Source organism: Aythya ferina (assembly GCF_964211825.1).
Source record: "Aythya ferina genome assembly, chromosome: 12".
Classification (NCBI taxonomy): Eukaryota; Metazoa; Chordata; class Aves; order Anseriformes; family Anatidae; genus Aythya; species Aythya ferina.
This window is the reverse complement of record NC_140308.1, coordinates 11,277,998-11,294,965: the sequence shown is the minus strand read 5'-3', so window position 1 is coordinate 11,294,965 and position 16,968 is coordinate 11,277,998. Positions and strand designations below refer to the sequence as shown.

Genomic DNA, 16,968 nt, shown 5'->3' with positions numbered 1-16,968 from the left:
CGGCCCGGCAGGGGGCAGCCGCCCGGCCCGGCCCGCTCCTCCTCCTCCTCCTCCTCCTCCTCCTCCTCCTCCTCCTCCTCCTCCTCCTCCTCCTCCTCCTCCGCGGCCGGCCCGCTCCTCAGCCCGGCCGCCCGCCGCCCAGCCCGGCCCGGCTCGGTCCGGCCCGCGGTACCGGCGGCGGCGGAGGCAGCAGCGGGCGGCCGCCCCCCCCCCCGCCACCCCCAGCCTCTCTACCCGGGCTCCCCCCCACCCCCGGCGGCAGCCGCGGCTACGCCAGCCCGGGGATCGGGCGGAGCGCGCAGGCCGCGGCCCCGCCCGCAGCGAGCGGGCTGACAGGGGCCTCCCGCCGCAGGTGAGGGGCCCGGCGGCCGCCACCACCGCCTCCTCCTCCTCCCTTTGTGTGGGTCTCGGAGGGCTCCGGGCGGCGCCGGGGCCGCCTCGGGCCGGGCTCGGGAGCCGCGGCCCCATGGGGAGAGGCGAGGGGCGGCGGGGGCCCGGCCGCGGGCTGAGGCTGAGGCTGAGGTTGAGGCTGGGGCCCGAGCCGCTGCTGCAGTTTGAAAGTACCTCTCCTGCGCCGGGTGCTCGCCTCGGATGGTTGCCGCTTCGTACCTCCCCCGGAGGGATGAGTTAGCCGCCGAGCGGGCGCTGCTGGCGAGGTTGTCGGTGTAGAGCGCTTGGCTTGGAACAGGTTGGTGCTGCTGCTTCGCTGCTGGGGGTGTCTGAGCGTCTCCTGGCCGTCAGGTTGGCAGCACGGAGGCTCTGGGGTGCTGGCCCCGCTCCTGTGGTGGTGCCGGTGTTGGGGTCAGCGTGGTCCAGCGGGGGGGGTTGGTGGCTGCTGTGTGTGGTGGGGTGCGGGGCTTTTTGTCTCCTCTTCTAGGTGCTGCCGCTGCCAAAGCGCTCCCATCGCGTCAGACGGCGAGGTGAGCCTCGGAGGACCGAGATGGGAGATCCTGGTGGGAAACCATGCCCTGGCAGGTGGAGCATCGGGGTGTTTTACTGCCTGGGTCTGTGCTGGAGGACACAGTAACTCAGTGTCCCTGCAGGCAGAAGCGTGCACCACTGCTGCCCGAACCTTGAGGCGTAGTGGCCTGCTGCCTGAACCTTGAAGCCTCAGCTGAGTACAGGGGCAGATGGAGATCATTAGAAGCTATTTTCTCAGGCACCCACTGAGCTTAAAATAAAACAACCCCCTTCCCAGAAGACCGAGGTTTCTACTTGTGCTGGCTGGAGGCAGGTTGTTGTACACAGAAGTGGGTATGTTCCTGAGGGAGTAGGGGACTGTGGCCCGGGGTGCCAGCTACAGCTTCTTACCAAGGCCTGGATGCATCTTGAGGTGTTTGGGCATTGTTCTACCTGCCACTCACTTGTGGATTTAACTCTTCTCTAAGTTGACATCATGTTTTATTGGACATCTCCAGAAAGACCAAAACTTTCCCTGTGATGCCTTAGAGCCAGGGAGTGTGGCTGGCACAACTTCTTGTGCTCTGGTGTAGTTATTCCACACTTTGGTAGAAGGTTCAGCCAAACAATTGCTTTAATGCTTCTTTTATCTTTGTGGGGAGCGCTTTGCATGAAACCTGTGGGTTCTGTGTTTTGTCTGCAGGTAGGATAATGCTGAGGGCAGACCTTTCCATGAGCTCTCTGGTTCTTCCTAGTCTACACTTGCCACAGGTAGAGGGGGGAACCTCCTCTGATGCTATCAATGGTTCATGTGCCTGATGGTGGAGCTTCATGAGGAGTTTGGGAGCTGGAATAACTGAGCAGTGAATGTGTTCACCCCATTAGAGCTGCCCCAGCAGATGTTTGGGAGCCTCCTGTTGAGCATTTTGGTCACGCTGTACCTTGCATGTTTCTCAGAAAGAAAATGTTTTTATGCAAAAAAAAAATAAATCTAAAAACATGAGTAGAAATTGTAACTAGGAAGCTCCTGCTGCTGTCCCTAGGCAAGGTGGCTGTCACAGAAGAGCTGCTCGGTCAGGGAGGCTCAGGCAGGAACTGGTGATGTGTCACCAGATGCTCTCAGCCAGTGCCCCAAGCGGGCTGGGAAGGTGGGTGACCATGGAGCACGGAGTACTGCGCTGCCAGCACTGACAGAGGCTGCTTCTTCGCTGCTTCACTGTTCAAACACATGGTTGGGTTGACCAGGCAGAGCCCATCCCTTTCCATGTGGAGCAGGCCTGGCTTTTCTGCCAGCAGCCTGCAGTGCTCCGGCTCTGGTTAGCTCCCCTGTGCTGTTCCCCAGGTCGCCTTGCAGGGCTGCGGGAGAGTTTGCAAAGTGAGCCGGGAGTGGGCCTTGAGAGCTGTCTGTCTGTCCTCCAAGACCTGATGTGAATTATCTTCTTCCTTGCAGAGAGAGCTGGTCCCTGGGCTGCACCTCTCGGCCTTCCCAAATGTGACATATCACAACCAGCACAGAAAAGGGCCTCCTCTTGTCTTCAAGGCACTTCCTTCTACCTTCCTTTCTTTTGTCCAAAAAAAATAAATAAATAAAGTGAAACGGAGAAACAGAACATGTAGTTCACAAAGAACTTCGGCTGGTCTAAAGAGGAGCCTGTGGCATCTCAGCCTCGCTGCCTCCTAAGGTCCTGGCTGTGTGCTGGATTTCCTATCCTCGATTTCAGGATCAGCGACAGGGAATCAGGATCGTGGATCATTTCAATTTTTATTTTGTACTTGAACCCTTTCAACCGAGAAGCTGAAGCTGTCACTGCTAAAACCCTGTTTCTTTTTCCCAAGCATGTCAGAAAGCTGGCAGCAGCAACAGCAGCAACCACAGCAGCCGCCGCCGCCGCAGCAGCACCACGCTGGGGCAGCCACCCTCCCGGAGCATTCCATCCCACCCAGCACTGCGGACAACCCTCTGGGCTGTGCCGTCTACGGCATCCTGCTCCAGCCCGACCCGAGCCTGCAGCACCACCAGCACGCCCCGCTCCAGGCCGGAGAGCCGTCCCACAAGTGCGGGGTGTGTGGCCATGACCTCACGCACCTCTCCAACCCCCACGAGCATCAGTGTCTGCCGGGCCATGACCGCTCTTTCCAGTGTACGCAGTGTCTGAAGATCTTCCACCAGGCCACCGACCTGCTGGAACACCAGTGCATCCAGGTGGAGCAGAAGCCCTTTGTGTGCGGGGTGTGCAAGATGGGCTTCTCTCTGCTCACTTCGCTGGCGCAGCACCACAATGTCCACAACGGCAACGCCATGAAGTGCTCTATCTGTGAGAAGACCTACAAGCCTCCCGAGGCGGAGCATTCCCAGCCTCTGGATCCCTCGGAGAAGCCCTACAGCTGCTCCATCTGCCAGAAAACCTTCAAGCACCTCTCGGAGCTGTCCCGGCACGAGCGCATCCACACGGGTGAGAAGCCCTACAAGTGCACCCTGTGCGACAAGAGCTTCAGCCAGTCGTCCCACCTGGTGCACCACAAACGGACGCACAGCTCGGAGCGGCCCTACAAGTGCACGGTGTGCGAGAAGACCTTCAAGCACCGCTCCCACTTGGTGCGCCACATGTACGCGCACTCAGGGGAGCACCTCTTCAAGTGCAACGTCTGCGAGCTGCACTTCAAGGAGTCGTCGGAGCTGCTGCAGCACCCCTGCACGCCCAGCGGGGAGCGGCCCTTCCGCTGCGGCGAGTGCCAGAAGGCCTTCAAGCGCCCCTCGGACCTGCGGCAGCACGAGCGCACGCACAGCGAGGAGCGGCCCTTCAAGTGCGACCTCTGCCAGATGAGCTTCAAGCAGCAGTACGCGCTCATGCGCCATCGCCGCACGCACAAGGCGGAGGAGCCCTTCAAGTGCAACCTGTGCGAGAAGGGCTTCGTGCAGCCCTCGCACTTGGTGTACCACCAGCACGTGCACGGCATAGAGAACCTCTTCAAGTGCAACGTGTGCCAGAAGGGCTTTAACCAGTCCTCGGAGCTGCTGCGGCACAAGTGCGTGCAGAACGCTGAGCGGCCCTTCAAGTGCGCGGTGTGCAACAAGTCCTACAAGCGGGCCTCGGCTCTGCAGAAGCACCAGCTGGCCCACTGCACGGAGAAGCCGCTCAAGTGCACGCTCTGCGAGAGACGTTTCTTCTCCTCCTCCGAGTTCGTGCAGCACCGCTGCGACCCGGCCCGTGAGAAGCCCCTCAAGTGCCCCGACTGTGAAAAGCGGTTCAAGTATGCCTCGGACCTGCAGCGCCACCGGCGCGTGCACACGGGTGAGAAGCCCTACAAGTGCCCCTCCTGCGAGAAGGCCTTCAAGCAGCGTGAGCACCTCAACAAGCACCACAGCGTGCACGCCCGGGAGCAGCAGTACAAGTGCATGTGGTGCGGGGAGCGGTTCCTGGACCTGGGCCTGCTCCAGGAGCACAGTGTCCAGCACACGGCTGAGGGCGCCTACCAGGTGGCTGCCTGCTTGCCGTGAGCCTTCTGCCCTTCGATGGCTTTCAGCTTGCATGTGATGCTCCCAAGCCTCGGCCTCCCCTTCCCTCTCCTCAGTTGTAGGTGGCCTCCAGGGAGCCGCGGGAGAAGGGGGAGGAACAGTGGGCAGCCAGGTAAATTTCCCTCTGGCCTCTGTGGTCGAGAAACCCCTGTGCTGCAGGTGGGTTGTGGCTGACGTGAAAAGCTCAGAGGGTGGAGAGGAAAGGAGGGAGGCGGGGAGAGGAAACAACGCCTGCAGTTGCCTGGTGCCCCCCGGACTGTAGTTCACGCCGTACCTGGAGTTCCAGTGCTGGGAGCTGGCGGGTGTGAGCTGGGCTGCCCCCCGCGCATAGCAGCCCTTCGCACGCGGCCTCTTTCCGCTGTCCTGCCTGGTCAGGCCAGCGGAGAGGGCTGGGTGACTCCTTCTGGAGAGTGCTTGGGAACAAGGCAGAGGCAGCCCTCCCTCCTCCCCGCGTATGCTGCTTGCTGAGGAAATAGCAGGTGTCCACCGCTGGGATCTCCCAGCTCCGTTAGTCCAAGCTCAGCTGAGTGACTTGAGAGGACCCTTTCAGATCATTGGCATTTACTGACTGCCTCGATCTCCCCTGCTCTCCCTCTTTCTAGACTGTAGAAAGGGAAAAGCCATGGGGCTGCGCAGCTCCAAAATGCACTTTGGCATCGCTGCTTCTGCAGTCGCTGGCTGGCACGCTCGGGAAGTGTTTGGAGCAAGCCTGCCGGCGCCCCATCCCCGCAGCAGCGAGGGGAGGGTACCAAGTGCCACGTGCTGCTGGGGAGCGTGGCGAGGAGAGTCCCATGCTGGTGCTCCTGGCCAGGAGCCCGGCATTGACGTGTCTATTCATGAGGGACTTCACTCTGCTGGGAAGAAATACCTCCAGCCTCCAGGCCCCTTCCCTCCTTGTGCTGCTTGGGCCACGAGCATGCCCCCAGGGGTCAGGCAAAGGGATGTCCCAGCAACCCAAACACTAAGGGGCCAGATGAACACTACCAATAACTTACAGCGTTAGAAATGGTCTCAGCCATCCCTGAGGGTAGCCTGTGTGGTGTGCTGGGGTGCCTGATTTGCCAGAGGGAGCCAGTTCTGTCCAGAGCAAGTTGGGAGGATCCTTCCCAGCCCGTGGGGTCAGCTCTGTGGGAAGGGGAAGGCTAGCAGTGGGTGAAGGAGGAGTGTATTTCTACCCTCTTGCAGAAGTCCTGTTTTACCCCTTCACTCTTTCTTTACCTCTTCTGTATTTTTCAGATTTTGCACAGTTCTTGTAAACATCACTTAAAAATAAATTTCCCCTAGCAAGGTTGATGCAGCCTCAGGTGTTTTCCTCTGCAGGATTTTTTGGCTTCCCGCAACCAAGAGGCCCATTACATGCCCGTTAGATGCCCTCAAGGTTGAGGCATGCTTAGTAGTTGCTCACCAGCCTTCCCCTCTGCATCTCTGGAGATGCTAGGGTATGAAATCCCCGTTTACTGCAGCTGACCCAGCTTGAGCGGGAGGTTGGAGGAGATGATCTCCAGAGGTCCCCACCAACCACAGCCTCTCCGTGATCTTGGCTGGCCATCGTGTGAGGAGGAGTGTTTTGGCTAGCTGTGGTAAGCGAACAGCAGCCAACAAATTGCCCTTGTGCTGTGCCGCTGATTAGAGTAAGTTTTAAAAACATACCCACAGCAGGTCCAAACACGTTAGCCTCGCGCAGCTGGGCTGTGCCTGCTTTGCTGATAGAGGACACTAAGCTAAAAGGTGGAGCCAGGCTTTCTGTTCCACTTCCAGCACTGAGGAGGAACGGAGCAGGAACGTGCGTTTCCATGGGGGCCGGGACAGTTCAGTGACAGGTCTGACCCTGGGGCTGTCTTCTTCGTGTGCTTTAAGGAGTTTAAAACAAACCTTGCTCTCTGCTGCCCAAGGAAGAGGGACCGATGTTCATCTTACTTCGTGCTGCCTCAAAGATGTAGAACTTCCTACCGAGTTTTCTGTCTGCATTTTTTTGTTTGTTTTTCTTTTTGCCTTTTTTTTAAAGCAGTTTGTTAATGTTCATTAAAGAAATACCGTATAGTTTAACTTGATGTCATACTGGATTTTTTTATTTTTTTTTTAACAAAAAGACGTAGTAACTTGGATTTTTAAAGAACTCTTTGGTTCTAGGTAGCTTTTTTTTTTTTTTTCTTTTGCTATTTAACATATTGGAAGTTCAGTGTATGCGTAAGTGTAGGAGTAAAAATTAATCAAAGGCAGGCTCAGCCTGTCTTTAGAGAAGGGCTTGGTGGTGATGGAGGCCTCCCTGGCTGAGGCTCAGGTCCTGGGCCAGGAAACCGAAGCCTGAGTTCCTGAAATGTGGTCACCATTGACAGCTCCAAAACCAAAACCAGAAGTGTGCTCGTTCCTTGGAGACCCAGAAGGAGCAGCTAGCCCCCCTGACCCAGCTCATGAATTAATGAGTGAAAATCTACAGCTAAAGGTAGTCGAGGATCTGTCTCTGGACTTGCTCCGGTGGTGGGAGCGGTGCCTTTGTTTTCTTCCCCCCCTGAGGCCTGAGTGCCCCTGCAGCAGCTGCAGGATCCCATCCCCTTGGTCCCAGTGCTCCCAGGGACCACTGCCCTGTGACTGCTCAAACCCAGTGGGAGGCTGTGGCAGCACCAGCGACGGCTTCATCCGCAAGCCCTGGTTCAGGTGGGAAGGGGGATGGACGGATGGATGGATATTGTTGCCCCTCCACTGGCTGGCAGGGAGCTGAATGGCTGTTGGTAGCCTCGAGTATATTTTTCCAACTAAACAATCTCCTTAGAAGCTGTAAATTCGTACTGTTGGGCTGGGGGAGCAGGTTAATCTCCATTGCTGTGCCTTGAGGTCATGTTTTTTGTTTGTTTTTTTTGGGGTGAGAAGTGATGAGACCGGACGAGCAGCTGGGAGGAGGCAAGGCAGGTGCCCCCAGGGCATCGCTCTGCAGAGGGTTTCTGTTAACTGCTGGGGTCTCCTTTTCAAACCAAAGAGCAGTTGTGTCCAAAGCCTCTTTGGAGTAAACCAGGCTTCTACTCTGTGTCCGTGTTGTGCTTCAGTCCTGATGTTTATTTCCAGAGACTTTTGGGCTGCTCTGCACCGCCTCTGCTTGGCTTCACGTGGCACTCATCGACCTGCAGTGCCTGCCCGAGGCACTGCTCCGGAACTGGCACTGTCAGCCCAGGGCTCTGCGCTCCTGTGTCTGCAGGACCTGGCTGCCTGCCTCCAGGGATGCCATAGGGCAACCTTCAGGTTGCTCCTGAATGGCATCTTCGAGTGGATGTTCGCCAACTTCTGGTCTCCCCAGGGGAAGGCAGGTGGCTTGAGCGTAGGGCACTTTTTGGGAGGTGGCAGGGAGCTGGGTTAGGTTGGCTAAAGGCTGCAGGGATGTGTCCCAGAGATAAATCCCCTCTGTGGCTGCTGTTCCCGTGGCTTCACACTCCCCAGGAAGAATGCAGTCTGGTACCTGTGTTTTTTTTCCAATCTTCACTTCCCCTTCTGCTGCCTACAGGATGTCTTTGTGTCTCAGCATCTTCCCCTCTGCAGCTATTCTGATTATACTTTTGCAAGACCTTCTAGGCTTCCTTGCCTTTTGTCTGGTTCTTTATTTGTGAGCAGTGTTTTTTCATCTGTTTCCCATTCCAATTGCTCGTTTCTGTAAGGTCTCTTCCCAGTCCCCTTCCCCCCCAGATTCCTCCAGCCCAGCCCGAGGCTGTTCCAGGTGACAACCAGACCTTTGATGATGGAGTCGGGTGTTTGGGACCCAAATCTGACTGGAACCCAGTGGGTGCCTCTGGTCCTGCCCCCCAGTGGGGCCAAGCAGGGCACGGCAGCAATGCCCCCAGCCAGCAGCCTGGGTTCTGCCGGGCTGGATCTGTGGTTCAGTGTCCTCTGCAGAGCTGCTCTGAGCTGGAGCAGAGCTGCAGGAAAGCAGCAGCAGGAGGGAGTGCTGTGGCCACAGCGAGTCCCTCTGCCCCGTCCCTGAGCCCGGGTGGAGGCAGCACAGTCTGCAGGGTGTTCCTGGGGAGAAATCGTGGCGTTGCTGGCATGGCCATGGCTAATGCTTCCCCAGAGCTGCTGCACTGTCTGAAGAAGCCCCCAGGCTGCAGGTAATGCCCAGCTGACCCTGCAGGCACTGTGGAAAGCAGACGTGGTCCCTGCAATCCGGGCGGAAAGATGTGAGCTCTGCTCTTGGGGCCTGTGTGCTGCAGTGGGGCCAAGGGGGAGAGCATCCTCCAGCAGTGATTCGGGGCCTCTCCCGGAGCTCAGGCCCGGCCTCGCACCGCCTGGGGGGAGGGAGAGCACTTTCCGCACTTCTCCTGGGTTTTTACAGCCTGAAGCCAGAGCCTGGGGATTAACCAACAACGCAAGGATCCTGCTGGTGGTCGTTCTTCAGAGCCCAGCTCTCCCCGTGCTGCGTGGTCCCTGCAGACACTTGCAGGTGTCGAGGCACGGCAAGCCCCCGAGCGCCTCCAGCCACGACGAAACCACGGCGTGCAGCACGCAGGGCTGCAGGGAGCTGGCCCCTCGCCTCCCATTGCTCTGAGCTGTGGAGCCAAGGGATTTTCGGGGCTCCTTATAACCCGGGGCTCCTCCTAACCCACGGCTGTGCCTCCGGCTGCGTTCCCAGGGCCCTGGGAGGTTGTGACCGAGGATGCTGAGGTTTGTGTGGCTTGCAGTGCCTTTAACACTGCTCCCCGTGTGTATCTAGAACGATACTTCGTGTGTGTGTGTATATATATTGTATTAACACCTCCTGCTCTTCTGTGTGAGTGTCAAATGGTTTTGCTTTACTAATAAATTTATAGTTATTTATACTTCCCTGTGGGTGTGTAAGATTTCTGGAGAGGAGGCGCTGTGCGAGGCACTGCCTACCGTGGCTTTGTGCTCTGTCTGGCTCTGCTTGATTTATTTATTTATTTATTTATTTTTTCTGGAGAAAACGGGAAACCGAGGGAAGAGAGGAACGCGTCCTGCCCATCTGGCTGCTTTTGGGGTAGCAAGCGCTGTGCCCCCGGCCGTGACAGCCCCTGTGTTTGGGAGGCTTTGCACAGGAACCCGGCACTGTACTGAGAGGTGTCTTAAGGTCTGGCTCCTTTTTCAAAGACTTCTGCAGGCAGCGAAGGCGACGTGATCCCAGGGGGAGGACTCAGTGCTGGGGACACCTGGAGCTGGGGAGATGATGGTTGTTCTCAGCTCACTTTGGTTCCTAGCAAAGCTGTGCCAGGAGTGGGACGCCTGGGTGTGGTGTGCTGGCACCGAGCCCCCCAGCCCCGCACACACCTCGGGGCTTTGCAGCAGCGATTAGGGGCACTGGGAGACGCTGCTGGTCACGCAGGGCCGGAGGTAAACGGATCAAGCAGCAATTGGCAGGCTCAGCAAGGGGAGGCTTAGCCCAGCCCGGCACAGATTTGCTGCCTTCTGCCCCACATCCTGCGGGTTGGGAGCGAGCGGCAGCGCAACAGGCACCTCGCCTCGCCCCTGGGGACTCCGCACCACGCTGAGGGCACCCGCAGCCCCGCTGCCAGCCCTGCCAGGCCCTGTACCTGCGAGGAGCGGGCACCTGGGTGAGCGGCTGGGACCCTACAGCGCTGGGGTAGCCCTGGGGGTAAGTGGCTGCAGCAGCACTGGCAGCTCGTGGGCTTTCTAGGACACCCTTACCTGTGCCATTTGGGGGTTTGCTCTGCCCCGTTCCGCTGCCAAGGTGGGGTTGGGGCTGGGAGCTGGGCGGTGGAGCCGGGCGGTAGGGGACAGCTGGTGCTGGTAATCCCATCTGCAGGTAGCGTGGTGTAATCCCCCCGGAGCCCTGCCAGGCTGGGGTGGGCTTGGGGGGTGGTGGGAGCCTGCACATCTCGGGGGGGGGGGGGGTTCTGGGGCGTGGGGTGCCCGGGGCTTGGCCATAGCTGGCAAGTGACTGGTGCAAGGGGCACAACCGGGGGCTCTGCAGGGGCCTCAATCCTCCAAAGCAGAGCCAGGGGATGAGTGTGGGAGGGGGCACAGCTTCACGGCAAGGAGCTCTGGGAGGTGTTGGGTTGGGTAACATGGGGAGGTTTGACCTCTGGTATCAGAGGGGAGAAAAAGCCCGAGGCACTGCAACGCGGGGCAGGTGCACGCAGCATTTGTGCACCAGCTGCCTGCTCTGCCCTCACTCTGCAGGCAAATCCCGGCCGCTTGCCTCTGTAACTTGCAGCACGCAGCGTCTGGGGGCTGCACGACTGCCCTGCTTTCATTCCAGTGCAAGGACGGGCTTAAATTCTGGGATTTACAGCAGCGACAGCTTTGTATCTGCAAGGAGGAGACTTGGCTGGCACAGGGGGCTTCCCCCAGCCCTGGGAAGCTTTCTCTGGGCTTGCTTGGAATAAGCTGTGTAAATTTTCCCTGGGCTTATTGCAAGAGCTGGAAATGTCCCAGGTCATGGCAGAAATGCCCCTGTGCTGTGTGGCACTGCCCGGTTTTCCTTGCTGTCCCCTTTGGCCAACTCTTCCTGGGTAATGCTGCTATTTGCAGCCCTTTAATCCCTGATACCCAGCGGGAGGTGAAAGGCAGTTTCTTAATTTGTGTCTGGCCATTGGGCGGCCTTGCAGGGGTTTTATAAATGTGCTGTTCCAGGCTGGGGACGCAGGGGGCTCTGGGGAGCCGAACCTGCCTGTGATGAGCAGGGTGCTGGAGGCTGAGGCCTTGAGCAGCTTCCAGGGAATTCCAGGCAGAGCCTCATCGGAGAGGCAGCATCAGGAGATGTCCTCGATTTGAGCTGGGCAAGAGCCCACAGACCTTCTCCCCTAGAAAAGCATGACAGAGAAGGTGACTCTGAGCAGCAGCATCACTCATCACACGCTGGCTTTCCACCCGTGTGCTCAGCCTCTAATTTGGGACAGCAAATGCAGCCCGGTGGTGCACCCAGGCTTGGAGTCACACCAGGAGGTGAGAGGGACCCAAAAAGAGTGAGCAGACAGAGCCTGAGCAGCTGAATAATTGCTCTTCAGTGTCTTATTTTTGAGCACCCCATCAATTTGCCAGCAAATGCCTGTCCACCCTCACTGCCTTCCCCAGGACCCAGGCACTGGACGTCACTGGGGGCCACCAGGGGCCACAATGCTGCAGCACACTGGGTGAGAAAGTGCCTGGGGAACTTGTCCAACACATCCCACCTGGCCAAAAGGTGTTGGAACAAAGCTGTTTCTGAGAGGCAGGACAGGGAGCTGTGTGTGTCGGGGCCCAGACTCACCCATAAGAAAATTCTGCTAAAGCTGCTGTAGTTTCTCCTTGGAGGAAATGAATTTAGTGTTTGGGGGAATGTAGGGGACGCTGAACAAAGCATCCCTGTTTCACTGAAGCATCTGCTACAGTTTCACTGTGCAGCCCTAGCTGTGGAGGATTGTGCAGCTGGAGCAATATGCAAGCTGAGAAAAACCAAATGGGTGATTCCATTTGGGAACTGCAAGTTTTACTCTGTGTGAGCTTAAAATAGAGGAGGTAGCTGGCTTGTGACAACAATTGGGCTCATGGCATTGAGATGGGTTTGGTCTGGCGGTGCTGCAATGCTGCGTTTACCAACCAGGAGGTGGGAGAAGGAAGGAAGACGAGGACCTGCTCGGAAGGTCTGCAGACGGAGCCCTGTCCTCGCTGAGTGCAGAGATGCTGGGCTGGATCGAGCGGGTGGTTCCCCAGCCCCCTGCTCCATGCCTGATAGAGGAGAGTCCCCCAGCCCCAGCCCCGGAGCCAGCCAAGGTGAGCAGGGACCCAAGGGGAGCGGGGGCAGCGGGAGGGTGCCTGATACCTCTGCGCCCAGCCCTGGGATCTGGGGATGCTCTGCAGCCGGGAGGGATGGGGGCCACAGCATGTGCCCCTGGGCTGCTGGGGGGTGCTGGGGGATGCTGAGAGCCAGGGCTTGCAGCCTCCTTTCGGCTGAGGCCAGGGGAAGCACAGGGACACCATCACCTGGCCTTTGTCCTGAAGCCACCCCTCCTGCCCATCACCCAGGTGCCAGCAGGGAAGGCCAGCAGACCCAGGGATGCTGCGGACAGCACACGCGTGCAGGGTAAGCCCCATGGTGGGGGACACGCAGGCTCGTTTGCCACCCACAACCTCTCCTGCCATGCATGCAGAGTGGTGACAGGAGCTTTTTTTTTAATTATTTCTTGCTGGTGTTGAAGAAACTGAAAAGAAGGTGGAATTTGCAGTGCCTGAGGAGGTGGTCCCTGCATCAGCGTCGGTGTTTGAGAGGTACTGCGCTTGCACCCTCCGTGGATTTAGGTTTCAGCTGGGGGCAGGGGGCAGGGGGAGCCCTCCATTGCTGCCAGCCACCCCTAGCCTGACGTGATTTTCCCCGGGCAGTGTGGGGAGCAGTGTGCTCTCCTGGCTCTCCCAGGGGCTGGAGAAGGTGATCCCGCAGCCAGTCCAGGCCCCAGGGACGCTGCAGACACTTGGGAAGAGCTTCGAGACGAGCATCGATGTTCCTGACCAGGTAGGTGAGAGACCCGGGAAATGGTCTGGTAGATTCCCCTGACATCCCAGCTTCTAGTTTTTTTTTTTTTTTTTCTTTTCTTTTCTTTTTTTTTCTTTTTCTTTTTAGCATTTTGGTTTTCTTCCCATCACCCTCCCAGTGCTCACAGGGAGCATGGGCCCATCTCCAGGCACTAATCCTGCCCCGCAAGGCTATCTGCCTTCACCCACCTTCAGGGAAAGGGTTTTCCTTGTTCTCTGGGGTGAGTCCTGTTTGTCTGGCAGGCTGGTAGCAGTTTCTATTTGCCTTTTCAGACGGAGGTGCAGGTCCTCAAGGATGAAGAGGAGGATGCTCTGGGTAAGGGGAGCTGGGCCTCCACAGCTTGTGGCTTTTCTGGAACTCCCCATCCCCTCTGGTCAGCTGGCGCTGGAGCTGTTGGCCCCTCAGGTGTGCGGAGAGGGGCTGGGGGCCCGCAGCAGTGCCGGCTCCAGCTCCCTTCTGGCAAGGTGAGCACAGATCCTGCTCCCTGCAGAGATAACCCCCTTCGACCCCGAGGAGGACGAGCTGGATGGCTGTGAGACGGACACGGGTTTGGACACGGGTGCAGAGGACTGGTGGGTTCCACGCAACAGTGCCTCGGTGGGGAGAGGGGCGGGGGGACGCGGGATGCAGGTTTTGGGATGTGGGATGCAGGTTTTGGGATGTGGGATGCAGGGCGAGCTCTGCCAGTGCTGCCCTCTCCCTGCAGGGCAGGAGCACGTGTGCTGAGCTGGCTGGTGCAGGGCTTCGAGAGAATGGTGCCGCAGCCGGAGATGCCGAAAAAGCCTGAGGTGAGCACAGCCCAGCGGGGGCAGCCCCAGGGGCTGGGGCCTGCTGTTGTGGTGCTGCAGCTCCCACCTCCCGAGGTGGTGGGGGAGAGCTTCCCCCAGCCCTTCCCTTCCCACTGCAAAGGGGATTCTGGAGCCAGGGAAAGCTCGGAGCCCCTTGCTTCTGTCGTGTTTTTGTGACATTGCCTAAGCATTATTTTTTTTTTCTTGAGATTCCTTAAAGGTTTTCTCTGGAAATCTTGGTTTATCACAGGGACACAATGCCTCCTTTGATAGAGTGTGTATTCAAACCTGCTCTCAGGTACACGGGCTCACGCATGGGGTGTGTCAGTGCCCTGTTAACCAGTTCCTGCCAGCCACGGCCCCACTATGGCCCACCCCTGCCTTTCCCCCCCACTGGCATTACATGCACTACCTCCTGCTTTGAAGAAAACAGTTTTTCCAGGAGCTCTGCTGGACAAAGGGCCCCTTTCCAAGCTGAAGGGTGTGGGAAGAAGGGCACAAGACTGAGCTGTGGCTCAGGAAGGGATGGCGGGGGGACATAAAGAGCCTTTTTTCCTTCTGCAAGTCTTGCTTGGTTCCACCCTGATGAGTTTTCCTGCTGCTCTGGGGGGGAGCAGCCCATTCAGGCCAAACATTGTCTTGACAGAAGAAAGGGAGGGAGGGCAAATTCAACATATAAACTGCTTTAGGATTAAAAACAAACAGGTTTCTATTGAAAGGCAGAAACGTCTCCATGCCAGCATGCCAGCTTCAAAGCAAGTGAGAAACGCTGCTGAGAGGCTGGGCAGAGATCAAAGAGGAGCAGGCTCTGCATCGTCCTGTGCCCCTGGGCTCAGACCTGGGCAGGGAAAGCCCAGGAGAGCAAAACAGGCAGCTGGGGTGCTGCTGGGTGCTAGCTGGGTGATCTTTGAGATCCCTTCCAACCCCAAACCTTCCACGATTCTATAATTCTGTGAGTTGCTTTGGTGAAAGGGGAATGGCAGCGAGGGGCTGCTGGCCAGCTGCATCCCACCGTGCCTCTGCCTTCCCCTGTGTGTCAGGGCCATGCATGGGGGTCCCCTTGGGACCTGGGGGGGACATGGGACAGCACACAGCACATCACCACATCCTTCTGTCTCTCTGTCCCTCTGCAGCCAGAGCCGAAGGAGGAAAGGCACAAAGCTGCGGCAGGAGGTGAGCCCTTTCTCAGGGGACCCTTGCCTCATCCTGATGTGATGCTCAGCCTTCAAGACCCCCCTGCTGGGCTGCCAGGGGCACCATGGTACTCCAGTCCCACGTGTGCCCCCCAGCAGCCCATATCCTCACCCCAGGGAGGTCCCCAGAGCCCGTTCTGCTGTGGGAGGTGACCCTTCTTTGCTTGGTCCTCTGCCCCAGCAGGCTGTAGGATGATCGCTGCATTTCCTTTTCCCCCTTCTCTTTGTGAATAAACCTGAGCAGGCACAAAAGGGACTAAAACCCAGGTGAAGGTGAAAGGAAACGTTTCAGCTGCCCCGAGCATCCCAGGAACAGTGGAGCCAGTAGCAACTGAAGGGCAGCCAGAGCCTGTGGCCACTGTCCTCCCTCGTCCCCTGGCTGGGGACAGCAGCAGGTAAATGCAGCAGCACCTACTGCATGGTGCAGGCACTCCTCGAAGCTCATGTCCCCTGGCAGGGCTGTGGTGGGAACAAAGAGCCTCCAAAAGCAGCCTCTGACAGTTTTTTTTTTTTTTTTTTTGCTCGGCAGCATGTTTGGATGGTTTGTCCAGGGGCTGGAGAAGGTGATGCCACAGCCTGTGAGCAGGGAGAAGCAGGACACGCAGGTATGCAGCCTGCAGAGAGGCGATGGGGGCATGGAGGCGATGTGCAAGGCAGGGGGGTCCCGGCGGTGCAGGGGCTGTGGGGACGGGCAGATGTGCAGGGACCTGCTGGCTGTGCCCACGCTGCAGTTTGGGGTGGGCTCACATTGTGCTGCACCAGGCTTGTGCCCTGCCACACAGCTCCGTGGAGAAGAGAAACCCCCATAGCTGCTGAAAAACAGGCTTTGCCCTCTCAGGAGCCAGAAAGCTCCTGGGGTGGGTTTCCTTTATCCTTTCCTTTGCTCTCTGAGCACCACCCAGCCCAAGCTCCCTGCTGCCACAGGGTGCCAGGCTCCCCAGCTTGCTGGAGGTGGAGGCTGAGCCTCAGAGCCACGGTGAGGAACAACAGCACCTGTGCCATTGTCCCCTCTATCTCCGGCACCAAAGCGACCTCCAAGGCCTTGCCCTTCTCTCCACAGCTGTGCGGGCAGCCTGGTGCCCCTGGTCCAGCCCCTGTGGCACAGCACTACCGTGCCTGAAGCCCACAGAACCCGGCTGTCCCACAGAAACTGCATGGGGCACTGAGGGTAAAAGGGCCACGGTGACCCAGAGCCAGGAACAATTCTGCTCTCACACCAAAAGCTCCGTGAAGTTTCCTGCAGAGTCAAATAGCAGAACAGGGATGCCTGTTTCATCCCAAATGCTCCTGCTGAGCATGGTGCTGGGGATCCAGTGCTGCTGTGGGTTGGAGGCAAGAGCAGGGGCTACGGCCAGGGGGAGTCCAGGGGCAGGGGCAAGAGCACTGCCAACCATGCCTCACGTTTCACTTTTTTTCCTGGCAGGGAGCAGCAGCGGCAGCCTTCAGCCCCGTGGAAGAAAGTAAGTGCTTGCTCTTCCCACCGTGCTGCTCAGCTTGCAGAGGACAGTGGCTTCTTGCCAGGCAGTTCAGGAAGAGGGACTGCCGGCAGCTTTTATGCCCCAGTCTGTAGTGGGTGTCAGTTTGGGGGCATCTGAAAATCCCCTGAGAAGCCAGGAGAGGCCACTGTGGTGTGAGATCAGGGAGCAGATCTGAGTTTGTGGATTTGCTGAAGCCCACTGCTGTGTGGGGAGCCTGGGGCAGCAACTTAGGAAGGTTTTCAGAGCCCCCTCTGCAGAGCTGTGCTGCTGAGCCCGAGCTCCTGCCTTGGGAACGCTGCCCCCAGGTGCTGCCCCCATGTCCTGGGGTCCCACTTTGTGAGATCAGTGCTGCCGTCCAGGTCCGTGCTCGAGTCGTGCCAGAGGATGTTTTCTGGGCTGCTGGGATTTGCCCAAAGCACATAGCACAAGTGAACTCAGATCTGGCCCTTCGTTAACCCATGGCACACATTTGCTGCTGAACTCAAGTGTGTTTCCAAAGCTTAGTGGGATATGGCTGGAGTGGTACCTGAGAAAAACTCCTCTTGCTAGGGGGTTTAGACATGTTAGACATCAGCATGCACTGCTGGGAAACACTGCAGGGGATGGTGTTTCTCTGCCTGTGGAG

At 58.2% G+C, this 16,968-nt stretch overlaps 2 protein-coding genes across 5 annotated transcripts in view; both read left to right on the top strand.

The window, feature by feature from the left end:
- The first annotated feature begins 120 nt into the window (after positions 1-120).
- Positions 121-6,463, top strand: ZNF319 (zinc finger protein 319). 3 transcript variants are annotated; one of them, XM_084533360.1, is made up of 2 exons: positions 121-688; positions 2,351-6,463. In XM_084533360.1, the coding sequence occupies exon 2, from the start codon at positions 2,738-2,740 to the stop codon at positions 4,397-4,399; it is 1,662 nt and encodes a 553-aa protein (XP_084389486.1). In that variant the 5' UTR covers positions 121-688; positions 2,351-2,737; the 3' UTR covers positions 4,400-6,463. The 3 variants fall into 3 exon arrangements, with proteins under 3 accessions (XP_084389486.1, XP_084389488.1, XP_084389487.1); XM_084533362.1 differs by lacking the exon at positions 121-688 and adding an exon at positions 739-920; XM_084533361.1 differs by lacking the exon at positions 121-688 and adding an exon at positions 739-975.
- A 144-nt stretch (positions 6,464-6,607) lies between these two features.
- The window catches only part of CNGB1 (cyclic nucleotide gated channel subunit beta 1), a 32,333-nt gene continuing 21,972 nt past the window's right edge, over positions 6,608-16,968 (top strand). The window contains exons 1-13 of one of the 2 annotated variants that reach the window (XM_084533358.1): positions 6,608-9,745; positions 9,916-10,007; positions 11,958-12,127; positions 12,380-12,437; positions 12,553-12,622; positions 12,734-12,863; positions 13,157-13,199; positions 13,375-13,456; positions 13,591-13,672; positions 14,806-14,845; positions 15,110-15,260; positions 15,395-15,470; positions 16,289-16,325. In XM_084533358.1, the coding sequence (XP_084389484.1) occupies positions 12,035-12,127; positions 12,380-12,437; positions 12,553-12,622; positions 12,734-12,863; positions 13,157-13,199; positions 13,375-13,456; positions 13,591-13,672; positions 14,806-14,845; positions 15,110-15,260; positions 15,395-15,470; positions 16,289-16,325 (862 nt within the window). In that variant the 5' untranslated portion in view covers positions 6,608-9,745; positions 9,916-10,007; positions 11,958-12,034. Of the gene's footprint in view, positions 9,746-9,915; positions 10,008-11,957; positions 12,128-12,379; positions 12,438-12,552; positions 12,623-12,733; positions 12,864-13,156; positions 13,200-13,374; positions 13,457-13,590; positions 13,673-14,805; positions 14,846-15,109; positions 15,261-15,394; positions 15,471-16,288; positions 16,326-16,968 lie in introns of those variants that run through there. The other variant, XM_084533359.1, reaches the window with a different exon arrangement.

Coding starts and splice junctions, on each gene's coding strand:
- ZNF319 (XM_084533360.1), top strand. CDS start 2,738: ATGTCAGAAAGCTGGCAGCAGCAACAGCAGCAACCACAGCAGCCGCCG.